Source organism: Callionymus lyra, chromosome 12 (assembly GCF_982586985.1).
Source record: "Callionymus lyra chromosome 12, fCalLyr1.hap1.1, whole genome shotgun sequence".
Taxonomy (NCBI): domain Eukaryota; kingdom Metazoa; phylum Chordata; class Actinopteri; order Syngnathiformes; family Callionymidae; genus Callionymus; species Callionymus lyra.
In genome coordinates, this window is record NC_141829.1 from 13,236,461 (window position 1) to 13,256,513 (window position 20,053).

A 20,053-nucleotide genomic window follows, 5' to 3' on the forward strand; every position below is an offset into this window, starting at 1 on the left:
TTAAATATGTTTGACCTTCTCTTGAAATGTATTTTAATTTAGTCATTTAAACCAAAAAATGAAAAGTTAATTATACATATATCATTATAAGCTAAATTAGCTTAATATATATATTTAGAATCAGCAAAATTAGCTTTATATATATATATATATATAATTCATAATTAAATACCATTGTCTTATTTTTGTACTTCTCTTGAAATGTATTTTGATTTAGTCATTTAAACAAGAAATTACAACAAGTTAATTATGTATATTTAATTCGTAGCTAAATTAGCTTAATATATCTATTTAGAATTAGCAAAATTAGCTTTATATATATACTGTATATATTTAGCTAATTCTTAAATAAATACCATTTTAATAAATATCTTATTTTTTTACTTCTCTTGAAATGTATTTTAATTTAGTCATTTAAAAAACAAATTATAATAAGTAAAGGTAAATTAAGATATATATATAATAATCTATATTTCTTTCGCTAATTCTAAATGAAATACCATTTGAATAAATAATATCATGTGTTTGTACTTCTCTTGAAATGTACTTTAATTTAGTCACTTAAAAAACAAACGATAATAAGTAAAGTTAATTCAAAATATATATAATAATCTATATATTATGTCTAATTCTAAATGAAATACCATTTGAATAAATAATATCATGTGTTTGTACTTCTCTTGAAATGTACTTTAATTTAGTCACTTAAAAAACAAACGATAATAAGTAAAGTTAATTCAAAATATATATAATAATCTATATATTATCTCTAATTCTAAATGAAATACCCCTTAATAAATATTATCATGTGTTTGTACTTCCTTTGAAACGTAAACCATTTATTCATTTCCAACAATATATGATCGTAAGTAAAGTTAATTTAAAATGTATTTAAAAATCGGTGTATTTACCTAATTTTAAATTAAATATTTAATAAATATCATCTTCTTTTGTACTTCTTTTGAAATGTATTTTAATGTATTCAATTTCAACAACAAGTGATGACAAGTAAAGTTTTTTAAATATATCGTAATTCTAAAACGTATATTAAGTATAAAAATGGAAAGTAAACTATCGATTATCTCCGTGAAAAACAAGTATGTAAATATCATGTTTAACAGTTTAAATAAGTAATTATTCCAGCACAACACAGGAAATAATGAGAGACAGCATTTAAAAAAAATCAATTTATTAAGAAAAAACGAATACAAAAGCATTTCACACAGTTCTGTGGATTCTCATTATTTAAAAATAACACATTTTATTACAGTTACGTTTTAATTAAATAAATATTTTCCTATCTTTCCTCTTACATACTATCATATATTTTGTTTGTGACAAACTCATCCACTTCTTTTTTTTCCTACACACACATATCAGAGTTTGGATCACGATATCGAACACAAACCTCCTTCCTATATATATAAAAACCCCACTGGAGCTTTAAGATCTTAAAGACGCCCGAGCTTTGTCCAAAATGTCTTTTCGCATTCTTGGATAGTTGGGATGAGCCGCGAGCACCTGTGGACGATGATGATGATGATGATGATGATGATTAATCTCATCTTAAATCCCGTGAAGAAGAAGAAGAAGAAGAGATGGACTCACCTTGTGACAAACATCGATGGCATCAACGTGTCTCTTTGCCTTCAGGTAGTTAAAAGCGAGTTTGTAGCCTGAAAATGAGTTTGATGACAGATCTTTAGTAATAAAATGGAACATCTAGCCTCGGAAATTAGAGGATTAACTAAAACAGAAGCTTGTGAAGGTTGTGCTTCTTTACTTCCTGCTACAATCTATAGAGAATTCATGATTATTATTGTCTGAGTTTCATTTAATTTCCGGCTTTTCTCTCAATGCAAGACGTATCTCAGAAGTCAAGACGCTCGTTTTGGTCAGGTTTACTGAAAAATATAAACGAAAATTAACTCTATATGGAATCATCTTGTTGCTGAGAAAGCAGCCCAGAGAAAAAACTGCTGACTCAGCGTAATTGTGAGTTGTATTTTTTCATGTGTTTCTTGTTTTATTTTTGGTCGTTGGTCCCATCTGTGATCCTCCTTTGACACTTTCCCCACTAACAGACTCGTGTTTAGAAGCTGCAGACGAGTCTTTGTGCCGCTACTGACTCCTCCTACATACGACGGATATTTCAAACCACAGGCCCGGGGGCCAAATTTGGCCTGCCAAGTCATTCTTTGTGGCCCGTCGGACCATTGGCTGGATGCCAGTGTTAAAAATAAGAAATATGATCTATGATTATACAGAGACTTACAATAAGGTTAAAACTGATGCTGGACAAAATGAATTTGAAAAAGACAACATCAAAATCAATCTCTTTTTGTTGCCAAATATACAGTATTTTCCGGACTATAAATCGCAGATTTTTCATAGTTTGGCCGGGGGTGTTATTAACACATTATTACCGGTATATCATTTCACATGTTATTTTCACACTAAACCGCAAGAGGGCGCTCTAGGCCTGTGTTGATAATTTCGACGTAGAAGAGGAAGCGTCACATCTTCTACCTCTGGAGTTAGTTGTTTAAAAGTGACACAGAGGATGAAGATTTCATTGGATTTAAGTTATTTGGAGTTACACGGATGGTTTGGTAAACTTCTTAGCATGTTATTTATGCTATAGTTATCTGAATAACTCTTAATATGTTATGTTAACATACCACGTAACGTAACATACCGTACAATTATTCAGCCTGTTGTTGCCTCTATTCTATTTTTATTTTAAATTGCCTTTCAAGATGACATGTCTGTTCTTGGTGTTGGATTTTATCAAATAAATTTCCCCCAAAAATGCGACTTATCCTCCAGTGCGACTTATATATGTTTTTTCCTTCTTTATTATGCATTTTATGGCTGGTGCGACTTGTACTCCGGAAAATACGGTAGATTATTTTGGACGTAGCCTGCTTAAAGATTTTGGCAACTTGTGTGATTGAGTCTTAAATACATGAAAATACACAACTTAAATCTGAAGTTTTCCTTGTTTTTTTTTTTACTTCCTATGATGTGAGATTTCAGGATGTGTTTATAATGTTACTCTTGAATTCCCTTCGTTGAGGATATGATACACAACATACCAATAGTGGGATTAGTCCAGTTCCCGTATTTCCAGGCCAGCTCATAGTGTAACGCGGCGTCACGGAACGCTTGTTCCTTCTCCATGATGTAGCCCAGATATTCGTACGCCTTACAGCAGGACTGCAGGAGGAAAAAAAAGGATTCTTCAGAACATTCTGTGTTTAAACAGGGTTTTAAAGATTTAAAAAAACCCACCTTGTTGTGGTTCAGGCATCTCTTCAACAGGTCGCCCGCCATGTCGAACTTCCCAGAATTGATGTAGATGTCTGCCAGCAGCAGCCAGCTCTTCTCGAACTCGTCGGCGTCCACGATGCTCCAGTTCATCTTGGCTATTCGCTTGAGCTGGTTCCTGGCTCGAGGAGTCTGTTTGAGCATCATGTAGGCGGTCGCCGTGGCCAACAGCGCCGGCACATGGTCCTTCTGGATTACGGGAAAAAAAAAAGAAGAACATCCTGGTTACCCGGGGTCACACAGTGGCCTCGGCAGACGTGCGCCGACCTCGTTGTTCGCGATCTCCGTGAACACGGCCAGAGCTTTCTCGATGTTGGCCTTTTGCTTGGTTGCCAAGAGGCAGTAGTTCTCCAGGATGCTGAGCTGCAAGTGTCCACCCGGCGTCTGAGGCTTCAACTCCTTCAGCAACTTCTCGGCCGTTCTCACGGCGTGTTGTTCCGACTCGTGCTTCTCCGTCGAGTTCCTGACCGGAGGAGGAGGAGGAGGAAAGAAAAAGAAAAGAGGGAATTTATTCGCTTCAGTCGTCTGACAATTAAAGAGGGACGCACCTGTAAAACGAGCCGGTCGTCACAATAAGAAGTGACTTAAATTGACAAACAAATAAGGGATTTTATGTGACTCGCTTGACCTTAAAAGTGAATGTGTTTTGCATTTTTCAGGGTTATTTTACATTTTTGGATTGAAATGAACATGATCTTATATGTGATAATATTACTGGAAAAATATAAAAGCTCGAAGTTAAAACGAGAAAAATATTATAGTAATATTAAAAGGTGGAAATGTTTATGTTAAGTCTATGAAGGATGTCAAGTTTTACACTTTTTCAACCTTTTAACCCTTGAGTTATCTCAGGGTCAAGGTGACCCAGAGGCCCCGAGAGACAAAAAAAAAGGTTAAAAGAAACAACTCAAAATGAAAAAATGATGTTAAATAAAAACTAAACTGTGCACAACTTGAAAAAAATACATTCGTTTGTGGAATTTAAAATGCTTTTTTCTCCCCTTTGCTTAAATCTGACATTTTGTCAATAAATCATTATCAAAAACAAGAGTCATATAAACTTTTTTAAATTAAAATAAAAAAAATGTCTAGGTCTGTGTCAGTTTTTTATTTTTTATTTTGTTGTTCTGAAGATTACAACATTCTATTTGCGTGGAGACATGCAGCATGTATCGCTCAAACTGCTGGCCAGGTTTAACTCAATGTTCAGAAAATACATGACATGAAAGTGAAGGTTACTTTCAAACAAAACTAAAGCAAATACACAAAAAAGCTCTCGGCATCGTTGCTCAGACTGCGGATGGATGGCAAATATAATTAAAAAAAAATAGTAAAAGAATACTATATTTGTTAACATGAGGTCAAATTCATGATATTTAAAAGAACTACAATCCTTAATCGACATCTCCTCGGATCCATTATGCTTATTTAAAAAAGTATTTCGTTAGTAGAAGTGACTTACCCCATGTCACCTCCCTCCAAACTCTCGAACACCTCTCCTCCCATGGTGTTGCTGTCTGGGTTCAGGTAGATCTCGATCATGTTGTAAACAGCATTTTGTCCCCAGTCGTTGTCTTTGCGAGCTTTGTTGAAGTGTCTCAGAGCGTTGTTGGGTTCGCCCGTGTACCTGTGACACATTTTCCAATCGCTATTTATACTCTTCAATCTTTACACTCGTTCATGTCTTTGATGTGAGCATTGAGGGTTCAGGAGGAGGCTCCATGGACCATGATGTTTGCTGATGATATAGGGATTTTGAACCGAAAGAAAGTGGACGACTTCAGTAGAAAATACAGGTGTGTGAGTGGGGAAAAGGGAGGAGAAACAGTGATGAAAGGATTGATAATACAGCGTACTGGAGGAGAAGAAGAAAGTGCAGACAGGGCGGAGAGGTCGGGATGATCATTCGTGAAGAGGGATGGCAGAAAAAACAGTAGTGAAACCTGCTGAAAAGAAGGAAATTGACGAACCATAGATATAATCCTTTGCAGTAGTTGAACCCGGGATCCAGCTTGGTCCTGGACGAGTGTTTATCCGCCATTTCGAAAAAACCTGGAACTTCTTCTAACTTCCCTGCTCTCCTCAACAAGTCGATGAGTCGAGACAAAGTTGGGTAGTTGTCTGAAAAACATCAAAATGAAGCTCAACAATCAAGAACAAAAACTGTATTTTTTTCCTCGCACCTGGTTTGCGCGCCAGAAGTTGTTGAAAGTGAAACACGGCTTGTTCGTAATCTTGCTTCCTGAACATCAGGTCGGCCATCATCTGAGAAAGACAAAAAAAAAGCATTAACTCTTATTTCTCCAGGATTATGTTTGATGAGTAACGGTGGGAACAAACCAGAGTGGCGTCTTCGTTGAACTGGTCGTTCTTCAAAATAACGCTGCACTGCTCCTGGCAAAGATCCACCTCGTCCAGTGTGAGATACAGTCGCGCCAACTCCATCATGACCTAAAGCACGGTTACACAAAGTGACAAAATCCTCAAGACGTCTAAGTTGCAAACAAAATAAATCTTTACCAAACTGTCTGGGAATTCTTTGCATGATTGTTGACAAAATGTCACAATCTTCTTTAGTTATTTTATTTTTGAGTATTCTTCTTTTCCTGTCAAATCAGCCGAGCCCTATTTAAACTATTTAAACGCCAGACTTTCTTCAGACTGGTGTCGGCTCGTTACTCAGTCCGACATGGAAATTCCTGGCAACTCTCTGTACTTCCGGTTTGTTGTAACACGTCTTTTTTCCCTCACAGTTTCTTTGTGTTGCAGTTTTAGTGGTGGGTTTTTGGTTTTAACTTAACTAGCTCTCTCTTTATACTTCATATATATCTCTACCTCGGTTTTGAAACCCAGCTGTTTAAGTTTGCTTGGACTTCTTTGTGAGAAAGAGACTCTTTGGACATGTCGCTTGAGAAAAGACTCTGTGGACATTGTCGTCATCTCCTGGACGTTTTGGCAAACTGTTCTATTGTTGTGTAGTTGATTCAATTGTCATTGTTTCAACACAATTATCGTCTTCTGCTCCTGGGTCTTCTTGTTTACTCATGGTTGACTCATTTATTTCTCATGCTATTAGGGTTATTCCCTTTGCACTTTGCTCTTTTTGTTTGCAGTTTGTTCTTGTTTTTCATTAAACTTGTTGTGTCTGCTGTGTACTTGAAATCTAATTTCCAGAAGGAGATCTCCAGAGGGATTACTAAAGTGAATCTGATCCAATCTAATCTAATAACATGAACATTAGTCCACTTTGATTTAAACTGTCCAGCGACCCAGAGAGAATGACTAGCTGGTACAGATTTGGCCCGTGAGCCAGGAGATTGGACCCATGTGACCTAGAGGGTTTGAAAATAGACAGCAACAACAAATCACACTCTTAAGATAATGATCAGCAGATGTATGGAGCGTCGGGATGAGGCGGGAGCCGGTGCCAGGCCTCGGGCGGGCACAGCTGCGAGGAGCACATAGGTCTTTTTGATCCGGGCTACACTGACCTTGCGATCCGTCTCACAATACATAAGAGCCTCTTTGTAGAACTTGACCGCTCGCTCGTAGCCCCTCTGACTCGCGTAGTGTTTAGCGATCTCCGCACAGATCTCGGCGGCGAGCTGCTTCTGCGCGGCGATGGCGTCGGGCGCCTCCAGTTGCACCCGCTTCAGCGCCTTCGCCTGCACATCACGAGCCTGCGGTAACAAGAATGACCTTATATTAATGAACTTCTTGTAAAATTAGAGTATATCAGTGCTATCAAAATATTGAATGGATTGAATTTAACATTTAAAATGTACTTTTTTTTTTAAAATAAATATGTTGTTTAAGCATCTTATTATTTATTTTTAAGTGCATTTATTAATTTCTTTATTAAAAGTATTTTAAAATAATTTAAATATAATTGTTTAAATGTAATATAAAAATGTGGGTATTAAAATACCATTTTTATATTGAAAATAAAAGGCTGCAAGTATTTACGAAGTAATTTAATTGTTTTCTTTTTACACATGGTTTGATATTCTTAATACAAAAATCCAAAAATCCATTTTCTAAATGTAATATTTTTTCATTTAAAGCCTTTTAAATTCAATATAAAAATGTTTATGGTATAATACTGCCAAACTATCAATTTAAAATATGATCTTTTCAATTCAATAATACTTGCTTACTTACTATTATTGTGTATCTTCTTCAAGTCTATGATGGATGTCAACAAGTGTTTTTTCAACCTTTTAACCCTTGAGTTATCTCAGGGTCAAGGTGACCCGGAGGCCCGAGAGATAACAAAAACATCTTCAAAATAATGTTAAATATAAACTAAAATGTGCATAACTTGAAAAAAAATACATTTGTTTGTGGAATGTATTTAAAAAATGAATTCACTCCATCAATATACAAATGTAAAACATGTATTCTGATGGCACTGATACATTCTGAGGAACCATCGCGACTTACTCGCTGTAACGACATCAAGGCTTCTTCTGTTTTGTCAACTTTGTTTTGGATCTTGGCCAAGAGGACGAGGTAGCGACAATCCTCCGACAGAGCCGGCAGTTCGTTCACTTGACGGAAACGAAGATCAACACACAGTCGTCAGGCACAGGTGAAAAGAAGAAGAAGGAGAGTCTGGACTCATGTAGTATTAGGTCACACCACACCATATTGAGCATTAAACAAGGTGGCAGAGACACGACGAGGTGTTGCTAGATTTAAAAGCAGGGATGTAAGATTAGCGCTGAGCTGATATTGTGTCTACAACAGTGAACATGTGTCGACTTGTGTCAGAAGTCATTTCGCTTTGACTCAAAGTCTTATCGACTCGTCCGAACAAATAGTTTTCAACCAACTTGTACACTCATGGATTCACAAATGATGAAGAATTGAATGAAGAAACACTTGTTAGAAATTATATGAGGCCCTTGGATTTGAATTATTCATGAATTAAAACACACTTAAAATGTATTTATAATTATATCAACATAGGTTGATTTAGCTATTATAAAGCTGCTGAAATCTTGCCCACTATCAACTTTACATTATTATTATCCTCCTTCCGTTTGCATCAAAACATCCGGCTCAATTTGACTCGCACTGATATTATTTTTCTCAACAGTTTATACATTTCTTGCTGCATTAGTTGTGAAAAACTGCGATAGATTTCCCACAAGGAATGAATGGGACCAGGTAAGAAAAGTCATAAATCTGCTACGTTTATTTCAAACATCTCCTGCTCTGGCATACGTTCACGTAGAAACACCATTCAAACTTTAAAATTTAGATAAAAGTCCAAATTATCAACGGTGGATTTGACTCTTTTGTAGTTTTTATAGTTTTTTTGTCACGGGGCAAAGTGCACAGCCTACTCAGAGGGGAATTTTGTATTATTGTATTCCTATACTATCTAATAGTAACTAAAACTGATAAATTAATAGTTGTATTTGGAGTATAAAGTAAAAGCAAGGGAGATGATCTTGGAAAATGATTTTAAGCAGCATTTTAGACTCAAAAGTCCCGGCCCCATTCTTCAGACTCTCCCCAGAAGCCATACTTGTGCTAACCTCAATCAGACGAGGGGCCACTATACTTATAGCAATCTTGGTTACGACCAAAAGATTTTATATTTAACAAACTGTCATTAGAGTGATAGAGATAGTGATTAGTTCAACCAAAATGTACACATTTTCTACTCGCCCTCATGTCGACTAAATGCTGGGATTATTTTCAGAGTAATCTGTTCCTTTTAAGAGTTATAGGCAAAAATGTTTGTTCATTTTAATGTAGCGACTACAGCTCAGTCATCTTCATCTTAAAAGACACTTAAAAACATCCAAATACTTCCATACTACTCGTCTCTAAGGTTCATCTTGTATTGAAGAAGAAGAATTGTCCCAGAAAAAAAAGAAATGAGTTTTTATTTTGAGCTCATTTGTAGTAGAAGTTTAAAGAATGATAAGAGATACAGTCGGGAAGTACTCTGGGTAAATATCACGAGCGCTTCCAGAGCGCATACAGTCTTCAGTCTACACTGGAAGCGCTCGTGATATTTAATTGAAGATGAAGATGAAGACAACGGAGTGTCATTGGCTTCATATAAATGGACTAACATGTTTGTCTATAACTCTAAAAAGGAACAGAACACAAACATTAATCTCTGCCTCTGCTTTACCTTTATCAGAAGTCTTTGTTTAATACATGTCTCATTATCCAACTGTATTTTAAACTCATCTTTATAGGTCAGGATATGAACATTGACATACTTTAATTTAAAGCAAACAATCCGACTTAAAGTGACTCCTCGGGCCATGAGTTTGACGTATGCGAGTTAAATGGTTGCAATGATGGTTGAAAAAGTTAAATAAAGTTTAATAATTAACAATTGCTATTTAAAGAACATTTGAAAATATGTTATATCATCTGTTATTCTTGGATATTCTGCATGTTTTTATAGGTATCTTTTGAGATACTGGTTTAAAAATCTCTTTCTAAGTATATAAGGGATATTTGGGAGTGGGATTATTTATACCTGGTTCATGGGCAAGAGCCTCCTGCAGGAGTTTCTCACACCTCTCGTACTGCTTCATCTTCATCAGCAGCTCGGCCATGTCGTAACGCAGGAAGTTCTGCTGCTCGGTCTTCAGCGCGGCTTCGTAGTAGTTAATGGCCTGAATGACGACAGCCGTGAGTCAACAACCCGGAGTCACGTCTGTGTTTGGCAAATGTTTGCCATGTTTTTTGCAAACGCAAACCTTGACGTAGTTGTGAGTCTTGACCAGAGCTTTCCCGATCTTGCTGGCCAAAGCCCCGTCTTTGGGGTTTTTCTTCAGCGCTTGCTCATAGACTTCAATGGCTTTCTCGGGCTGTGGGTAAACACCATGTGGCGGTTTGTAAATATTACTAAAACCTCTGAATCATGATACTATTTACAGCATGCTGCGAATAAACACCAGAACATGGTTTACTTTAATTTACTAGACAGTTTTATTCATCTTTTGTATTTGACTTCTTATAATAGTAATAAATTGTCAAATTAGCAACTTCATACCACAGGAAAATAAAGTATCATATCAAATATTTTTTGTTGATTTAGTTTTTTTCAAGCATAGATATTTAAAAAATATATTTTATTCAATAATTTGTAAAATTGACAGTTCACTTTGTCATTCTTTTTTATAATTTAGTTGAATAATAATATTATTCTAATTTTATATTCTAAATTCAATAATTCAAAAGTACATTTTCAACAATATTTTTAACAAGTTACCTTTTACTTTTAAATATAAAAAAGTATTTGTTTAATAGTGACACCAGACCAAAAGTACCGAGATACTTTCAGCCAATCATGTGACACGCAGACGGTCACGTGACGACGTAGAAGCACTGTGGCGTCAATTTATCAACATATATTACCAACATTTTTATAATGGATTTAAAGGCTATAAACTAAAACATATATAGAACATTTATTTTTTAATGATTGGATTTAGAACATTAGACTCCACGTGGGAAAGTTATTTTTCTAAAATATTTAACTTTAAATATATTAACTTTTTAAAAATTCAATAAAGATTAATTCAACCTTAAAATATAGAAATGATTGAACTAAACAAATTCAACACTACAAACTAATGTGTTGACTGGCAAAGCTCAATATAGAGCATTAGGTAAATACGCAATTTCACATCTGTAAACATTAAATCTCTTCTCTTACTCACCTCCTGAATTTTCATGTACGCATCGCCCAGTAAGAGGTAAGTGTGTGGGCTGGGCAGCTTTTCCACCATGTCCCTGCAGAGCAGAGATCCTTTAACATAAGTCTCAGTCTTTTTTGAGTTAAGAATTAAGCATTTTATAAATAGTTTAAATGTTTAAAAGATAAAAATAGAGAGTTGTACTCTGGTTTTCAATTACCTCAAAAATAGATTGAAAAATAGTAATTGGAAAATGATTTAAGAAATGACAAAACAAATAACGATAAATAACTAAAAATAAATTTAATAAATAAATAAAATGACAAGATACCAGTTATTGAAGTAGACACATTGATGACGAATGGCTCCTCCTGACTTTATTACTAGTGTAGATTTATACGTCAATTATTTATATGCGGTGCAAATTTGAGTAGTTGGTTCATCTCTGCATTCAACAATTGCTTTTAAAAATGTAACATGAGGACATTTTAAAATTTCAACAACCTGCCCTTTTTTGTTTGTTTGTTCCTGGGCATAACAGCAGAATAATGAATATATTTAAGGGATAATAGTGTAGAGAGAACAGACTTGTGTCACAGTTGTATCTAACGTTTCTTTACATTTATCTCACATTTATAATATTTTATGTGTTGAATATTTAAAAATACATCCTTTTATTATAGCTGTACAATAACATCTACGAACGGGAAATGTTGCTTCAAGGGATTGTCTCATGTTAAAAACAACAGCGCCCTCTTGTGATATTAAAACTAAACTGCATCCACATTAAAATGCGTTACATTTGGTTTGTACTTGAGTTTATTATTTATTCACTGAAAAAAGAAGAGACCTTTAGTGTAAAAAATTGTCAAAATAATATATACATATATACTTATTTTGAGTTTTTGTGAGTATATGTTTCATTCGAATTGCAAAATTTATTTTAGATTTTCTACATTTTAGCATTTTTAGGAAATCAAAGGTTTGTTTCTGTTGGGCTTGAGTTTTGCCGAATACTTTTATAGTTATTTTTATAATTTAGCAATTTTATTTTTAGGCTACCTCAATATCATAGTCACTGACAAAAATAACTTTCCCTCCTCACCTGTAACAGCTTGCATACAGACGTTTCTCTCGTCTGTGATGCAGATAGATGTCGGCCATCTTCTCCTTGGCTTGGACGTAGTAGGGCTGCTCCGGCGTGATGTTTCTGAGCATGCTCAGTGCCAACTCTGCGTCTCCACGCCGCAGAGCCAGGTCTGCGTTTGCGATGGTGACACGCAGCTCCTCGCCGGTGCCCGAGAACTCGTTTATGGTGTCTTGCATGACTTTCGCTGCCTCGTGCTTGGAGATAATAAATAAAAATAATAAAATAAATAAATATAAAAATACATACCAGGAATCGACGCAACGCAGAAATAACATCATTTCTTACTTGCTCTCCGTTGAGCCACAAAGCCTCTGCTAGCTCAAGGAATACCGACACACAATCTGCAGGACTCAGCTCCATCTTCTTGCTCTTGGACTTGGACGAGGATCCTGTTCGACGGACTCCAGGGAGACTCAAGGCCATCTGCAGCGTCTGAATGGCTTCAGGCAGCTCACCCATTTTCTTCTTAGCCTGCGCTCTGATCAGGTGATACAGAGGATGTTCACGGATCTAAAAAAAAAAAAGACAAATATAATATTTTTTTCCTTTTAACTGTTAATAAACAGGGTGTCTAAAAATATATTGCACCATTTCACAGGCTAATCATGTTCCTGTTGAAATAACCTCCAACTGTATATAGCATTTAAAGAATTAAATCAAAATTGTATGTTTGAACTATTGTAATAGTTTATTTTCGTGTCTAAACAACAAGGAGCTGTCTCGCCTGCAGTTGACACAAAACGAGAATTCTGACCCGCTCTAGTAGAAGAACTCACATTTCTCCGATCCTTATAACTCTTCACTGGCTGCCAGTTTCTTTCAAGATCAACTTTAAAATTCTGGTTCTTACTTTCAGATCTATTCAAGGTCAGGCTCCTCCTTACATCAGTGACCTGATCCAGACTTACACCCCAGCTCGGGCTCTGAGGTCTGTGGATCAGAATCTACTGATGGTTCCTCGCACACAGTTCAGGACCAGAGGAGAGAAATCCTTTCAGACTGTTGCTTTTAAGCTTTGGAACGATCTTCCTCTCCCTCTGTGTTTTGATGGATCTACTGACTCCTTCAAGAAACATCTTGTCTTGATCTTTTATAGTATATAGTTTAACTGTGTATTTGTACTCGTCTTCTTTAAGTTTCTGTAGCATGTCATCGAAGAATTCTTGAAGTTTCATCTGCTTTTAAAGTCTAAACAAGCTGCAGACGTATCGCCAGGATACAACAAACCAGAATTCGAGGTCACTGGGTTTTCTTTAAAGCCTCATGAAGTACATTTTTCTGGTTAGTTGGTGAAGTTTTTCTAAATGTTTAATTTAAGACACAGTTCTGGGTGAGTGTGTGTGAATATATTCAAAGACAATTATATCTGTTTTAGACTGAATGGCCACGGCTCAACCTGAAAACAGAACAAAAGTTTAACTAAATATAATATTTGTATCTGTATCTGTGAAAATTAGCAACTTATTTCCACAACAATTGCCTAAATTATTGGCCTATGAATTAGTGTCAAACTTTGGTGGACACCCTATAGCTCAACCTCAACTGGCCAGGGTCACAGAGGTCATTTCTCAGGAGACTGGAATGAAATATAGGTTTATTTCAACATTTTATTTTAGCTTTTTTGACAAATTTGATTTATATTGTGTGGTTTACTGTTTTATAGATGATTTTTTTTGTGTGATTTCAGGTCATTTTTTGTCTTATTTGATGTGTTATTTCAAATAAAAAATCTGTTTTTAACTATATAATCAAAGCTTTATAAATTAAAAAATTGAACGTTATACATTTTATCACCTAATCATCTTCCTGCCGCAGAATATCAAGACACAGGCAAGTTTGAAACCGCGTTCAAATCAATATCTGCTGTTCGTATCATGATATAAAAAAAAGTATTTGAAAACTATACTCTACCTCAAAGTTGTGGCTGAGGCAGAACTCCAGGGATTGCGAACTCAGCGTGAAGTTTCCCTGCAGCAGATGGATCTGAGCCATGAGCAGATGAGATTCAGCGTGAGAAGGACTCCGGTCCAGACAGTGCTGCAGGCTGCTCTGAGCAGCATCCACGTCCCCTGAAGCGACACAGATCTCATTTAAAATCACAAGAAAAAAAGGCAAGAAGAAGAGAGTCATACTCACCGAGTAGATATTTGACTTTGGCTAGAAGGAAGACTCCTTGAAGGAGACCCGGTATGATCTTGACCACGGTGTCCAACAAGGTGGAGCAATGCTGCAGCTGAGGAGCCGGAGGTTGACCTTGAGCCGGCGGCTGAAGCAGACGAAAACGTGAATTGATTTGACTTCACAAAACAGCGGAGGGCGAGTCCCACCTTAGCAGGGCACAGGGCCAGATACTCTCTGACGATCTCTAGAAGGAACTCGGGGTTGAGTTTCTGGAAATACTCCACTCCGAGAGGAAGACCCTGCAGCGTGGAGAAGTGAGTCTCCACCGCCTCGTTCAGCAGCTTGTTGACTTCCTCCTGGGACTGTCGCCTCTTCACCGCCAGGACAGCGCGCAGGTAGATGAGCTCCTAGAAGCAGGAAACCAGAGTCAATTTCATCGATTTGAACCGGACAATTTTGAGAACCATCACTCTATACTTTTGACAATAGACTGTATGATGAATCAATATTATTGTCGACGTTTTTTTCCCTGTGTTTATTAGTATTATTAGTATTTATTATTATTAATACCGGACTCGTCCACAACCACAGAAAATTCCATGTATTTATACCAATATGTTCTGGCGAATAAAGCTGCTCTTGAATCTTGTGATTTCAAATGTCTTTTATTTCTGGTGTATTCACATAAATAAAGAGAGACTAATTCACTAATTGTTGCTCGATACTAGTCAATGAGGGTCAACAAAAAAAATGGTTAAAAACCCATTGTTTTACTTTATATAATACATATAATATAATTATGATATAATAAATATGTAAATAAACATCATATACTGTATATCAGAATATTGAATGGTTGAATTAAAAATAATTTTATTTTATATACTTTTTTTTAATTATATTTTGGAATCATTTTATTTCAATCATTTGTATTTATAAAGGTTGATTTTATTTTATTTTTTACAATTGAATTAAAAATATAGAATATTCTCTAAATTCTAAATTGTTTTTTTTTTTTAAATATAGAAGTTGATATTCTAAAAACAGAAAAAAAAAGAATAATATAAACGAAATATATGGTAATTCTAAGCCTTTTAAAGTCTATATTGTCTGGTGGACAACATTTTTGCATTGAATTCAAAAGGCTACGAATGAAAAACATTGAAATAAATTATTTTTATTGGAAACATTATTACTTTATATACAACTCAACTATTCAAAATAAAACTCCTGCCCTTTAAAAATAATAATAATGATAATTAATTTCATTTTTCAAAATAAAATTCAATGCTTAACGTTTTAAATGTTAAACTCAACCAGTCAATATTCTGATGGCCATGATATACTTCCATACATACCGCAGATTTTCCGATGGACTGTTGAATTTCCGTCAGGAATTCCAACTGGTGTTGAGCGTCTTCAAGGTGACCCTCCGTCAACTGGCACCGAATTTTACCTGGTTAAATGAAATGTATCGAAACAACAGGGCCACTAAGTCGGGAAAAATTGCAACCGGAAGGTTCTCCCGGTCCTCGTTACCCGTCAAAGCTGCGACGCTCGTCTCGTCCAAAGTCATGGCGGTCTTGTACCACTTGGTAGCTTCCTTGATCCGTCCTCGCAGCACCATCTGGTAGCCCAACTCTGTGGCTAAATCCGAGTCCCCGGAGGCCAGAGAGAAGGCTCTCTCCACCATGCGAGCCGTCTGCTCGATCACTTTCTCGTTACGTCCGCACTGGAAGAAACAATGATGTTGTTCAACTTTTGACTCGTTACAAATTAAAGGTAAAGCAAGAACCTACAACACGGGTGAAGGCGAGGGACATCCGATAGAAGAGCTCTGGGTTGTTTGGCTCCAGTATCTCCAAACTGCTGACGAGGTTTGAAAGCTGCTTCGTTGACTGTCGGAACATAAAATATACATTTTCTAGTCAGCACAATTCTGCACCACTTATTTAAAGTTGATGTACTTTTACCTCGGAAATATCTCCGTCTCGACACAGAGAATTCAAAGCAAGCATCTGTAGAGCCTCCAGGTTATTTTTATCCTTCTGTAAAAGCCTGAAATACGACACAGTCAACACTCGCAGGCCCATCTTCAACACTTAATAAACTTAAGATGTCTTGATTCACGGTAACGTAATAGCTGCAGAAGGAGTGTGTCAGCCTCCCAGACAAACTTTATTAGAAGGTTTGAAGACGACGCCGAAGAAATATTGCACGTATCAACGCGTCTCTTTCACACCGCCAAGTTCGATCAACAGATGCATGTGTCACCAGGATAAAGTTGTGATTGTGAACGATTTGATTGGAAGTTATAGACGACACACAAATAAGAAATATCACGCATGCAACTGAGGTTTCAACTTGTTTTGTTAACAGCAAGGCAGCAAATAAAAAATAATTCTGATTCAAACAGTCATGAACTCAGTCGCATGAGGGGTCAAAATGTTTACCGCAATCTGGTATACAACGTATATCACTTATTTAAAGTGTCTTATCGTAACAAGTTTATCTCAAGACAGATCCCAGCAGCTCAACAATGAGAATATGTGTCGTCATCCTCTAAAAAGAGACCTAAAGAACGAGATATCAGTCTGATTTTAGATGATTTCAGACTCATTAAACCATGAATCCAACATCTATTCAGTTAACTGAAGACTTTTACGTTGAATTCTATCTTGTTTTTCTGAGCTTTTCAGATGATTTTTTGTCATTTAATATCCCTGCTTGCTATAAAAAGAAGTGAGACTATCAATATGTGTGCATCTCTTAGGATGCTTGCAGAAAGTTTACCAGTATAGACTTTACATTTTATAGCTAAGAGTTTGTTGATTGTGGTTCAAGTCCTTCCCAGGTTTGGTTTTAAAATACACACAACTTTAGCTATGCCATGTGATTATATTGTTGGTACCTATGAGCTGCATCCACAGTTTGCTCCCAGTCTTGAAGGTGAAGCAGAAGTTTCATCTTCTTAATGAGTGTTGGTAGGAATCCAGGGAATCCAGCAATGACCTGGTTAATGACTTCTAAAGCTCCAGAGTAGTTCTGATGATATTCATAATACTGGGCCTGTGGCAGAGGAACCATAAGTCAGAGATGCTAGATTCAAACAAAGAAGCATATTCAATTAAAAAAAAGAAAGAAACATATATCAAACTTTTTAGGTTTTAATTAGTCAAAGACATTCTATACCTTCCCCATGAGGGCAAACACATCTGCCTCCTCCTTCATTGCCTCATCAAAGTATTTCCCAGCTTTCCTGGCATAGGAATCTTTACCAGACGTGACGTCGATCCAAGCCTTTAAAATCGTCCCCTAAATAAACAAAACATGCAAATACAAAAGTAGCTCAGATGTGCCTGAATATTTCCCCCCCGGCGTACCTCTCGTGAGCCGTTGGAGATTTTGATCATTCTCTCTGTATATTCCCTCGCTTTATCGTTACGACCTAATAGCCACAGAAACATCCCAGCATGGTACAGACTTTTAGGAGATGCACTTTTCCTATCCTCTTTGACTTTGGCGTCAAGCTCTTGGATCACGTCCCTGTCTGTAAACACAGAGGACAGATTTAAATCACTAAAAAAAATTATATATATATATATTTTAAAAGATATCTCACCTGGGTTGTTCTTTTTCTTCTCTGCATATACAAGGGCCATCAAGGTGCAAAGGGACACATCTTGACTGGTTCTGATGGTGTCGAACTCTGCAATCGCTTCTTGGATTTGATCTTAAGTGTAAATAAATCATTAGTACAAAGACTAAAACCAGATTATTGTGTAGTTTAATGGCTTTTTCTCGGATATACAGACCTTGCATTAAAGTACCATAGGCGTGGAAGAAAATATAGATGGGGTCATGTCCGAACTTCCTCTGAGCAGCTTCAGCAGCGTCCACGGCGTGATTGTAGTATTTTTCATAGCAATAATATCTTATTAAAGCCTATAAAAGAAGGATTAAAACCGATTTTTAAGTTGAAAATACTCCTTGTAGACACAAGCGACGTTAGTGCATATCATTGGTGACGGTCAGATGGATGAATGGTTAAATATAAACGTGGTTATAAAGAGTTTAACACGCTGCTTAAGTCAACTTTGTACGTGGGATGGTTGTGTTGTTTTCATTAGCATGCTAACAGGTTAGCATTGATCGTAGAAACCATCGTTTCAAACACGTTTACTTACCAAAGTCAAGTCTTCGTTCTCCATTTTTGGTACCGAATGTTTGCACTCGTATTCGGACTTGAACGAATGAGTAGCTTTTAACGTAATTGTTGAGTTATTTAGTGTTAAAGCGACTCGACTGCGTTTGCTAAACCGCCGCCATATTGGACTCTCCTGCGTTGCCTAGCAACAACCGAGGCACCTCAGAGTTATTAATTCGGAAATGAATTGAGGAATAAAACATTTGTATTGAATTTAAATAATACAACGACACATCCTTGAAAATGTATTTTTTTTTCTATTTCTATTTCTATTTTTCTTGTTGTTGTTCACCACAAAATCCTCACGGTGGCAGTGTTGCTTCCTTCCGATAATTATTTTCTGTTATTGTGACTGTGCACTTTGCACTGTGATTAATTTTAGTAGTTGTTATTAACAGCATCACTAAAAAAAAAAGCTTGAATTATTCTAATTTAAAATATATTTTTTAAGAGAAGTTCGTCACTAAAATGTCATTGCTGTGCTCTTAATAACAGATAGATGGCGCCATTAGTAACAGTTAAACGTAACCATTTTTTAAAATAATCAATTAACTTCCAGATTTAAAACCACACATGTATAATAGAAAGTGTTTGATCAAAATGAAATAAATCGCCACCAAAGTGACGTGTTAGAATTTTGACCATTTTAACCAAAACAATGAAAAACATTGAATATCAAATTTAGCCTACTTTGAATACATGGAAATGATCGTTTGCTGGTCTCGCACTCCTGAACCCCATGTAAACGTCATGGGTCATTTGCATTTCCCAAAAGTGTTATGTATTGGGTCATGACAAAAAAGAAGATATAATAATAACAATAATAATAAAAGAATAGTAATTATAATAAATGTCTCTAATGTAAACATTAATATTGTTTAACACATAATGTGGAAAATAAAAAGAGGCTCCACCCAATGACGTAACAGCGAGCATTGACTGCTCTGTATGGACTGATGTTCACAGTGGTGGGAAAAACATGTGGAGCATGGGAGCGACTGTTCTAAGGGAGGCCTTTCCATGTCCTGTCAGATACTATTTAGCGCTGACTGTGGCACATAATCATTATGCTCTGGAGCACATGCCAATGGGATAGTAAATCAGGTTGATATTGAACTGGGAGCATATTCAACAACGAGGATATGTCTGCGTCGATCCTTATCATGCTCTGAACTCTCATGTATTTAAAAAGAGAATAAGTGTTTTACATCAATATAATTAGTACCCGGTTATTACAGTATTCAATTGATGCATGATGAAAATATATATTCAATAACAGATAATGTGGATATTATGGATGATAAAGGTGTTATAGATTGCACAGAGCAATAAATACTGCATGTGTTGTTGCACTTAGGAAGAATGCATCTGAAAACCTATTAGATGCAAGACTGTGGAATATGTAGCCCCTGGGATGTATTGCAATAGCGTTCTAATGGCTATCTCCATAGTGGTTTGTACAGAGCGTTATCGATCAAAGTGCCCTGCTCAATAATACAAGTAGCTTGCTCGCAAAAAAGATAAACTAAACCAAACTATTTTGTCTCCGCTTCCACATGTTGCAATAAA

At 36.2% G+C, this 20,053-nt stretch overlaps 1 protein-coding gene across 1 annotated transcript; it reads right to left on the minus strand.

Moving 5' to 3' along the window:
* Positions 1 to 1,234: 1,234 nt before the first annotated feature.
* Positions 1,235 to 18,600, minus strand: ttc21b (tetratricopeptide repeat domain 21B). Its single transcript, XM_087803691.1, has 29 exons — positions 18,465 to 18,600; positions 18,093 to 18,222; positions 17,900 to 18,010; positions 17,661 to 17,827; positions 17,470 to 17,592; positions 17,189 to 17,346; positions 16,251 to 16,335; positions 16,077 to 16,175; positions 15,817 to 16,009; positions 15,636 to 15,733; positions 14,484 to 14,684; positions 14,293 to 14,422; positions 14,068 to 14,225; positions 12,442 to 12,666; positions 12,112 to 12,350; positions 11,031 to 11,103; positions 10,065 to 10,175; positions 9,842 to 9,980; positions 7,774 to 7,880; positions 6,822 to 7,010; positions 5,671 to 5,781; positions 5,514 to 5,595; positions 5,301 to 5,451; positions 4,793 to 4,957; positions 3,598 to 3,793; positions 3,295 to 3,519; positions 3,099 to 3,219; positions 1,609 to 1,676; positions 1,235 to 1,521 (listed from the first exon to the last, which is right to left on the minus strand). Exons 1-29 carry the CDS (start codon positions 18,486 to 18,488, stop codon positions 1,444 to 1,446), a joined length of 3,957 nt encoding a protein of 1,318 aa, XP_087659817.1. The 5' UTR covers positions 18,489 to 18,600; the 3' UTR covers positions 1,235 to 1,443.
* Positions 18,601 to 20,053: the final 1,453 nt, after the last annotated feature.

Bases quoted from the DNA above. Each gene is read 5' to 3' on its own strand.
- ttc21b (XM_087803691.1), bottom strand. From the start codon at position 18,488: ATGGAGAACGAAGACTTGACTTTG. The intron at 14,685-15,635 runs GTATGTATGGAA...TCCTGCTTCTAG, and splicing joins AGTCCATCGGAAAATCTGCG to GAGCTCATCTACCTGCGCGC. The intron at 3,794-4,792 runs GTAAGTCACTTC...TCCTCCGGTCAG, and splicing joins TTGGAGGGAGGTGACATGGG to GAACTCGACGGAGAAGCACG.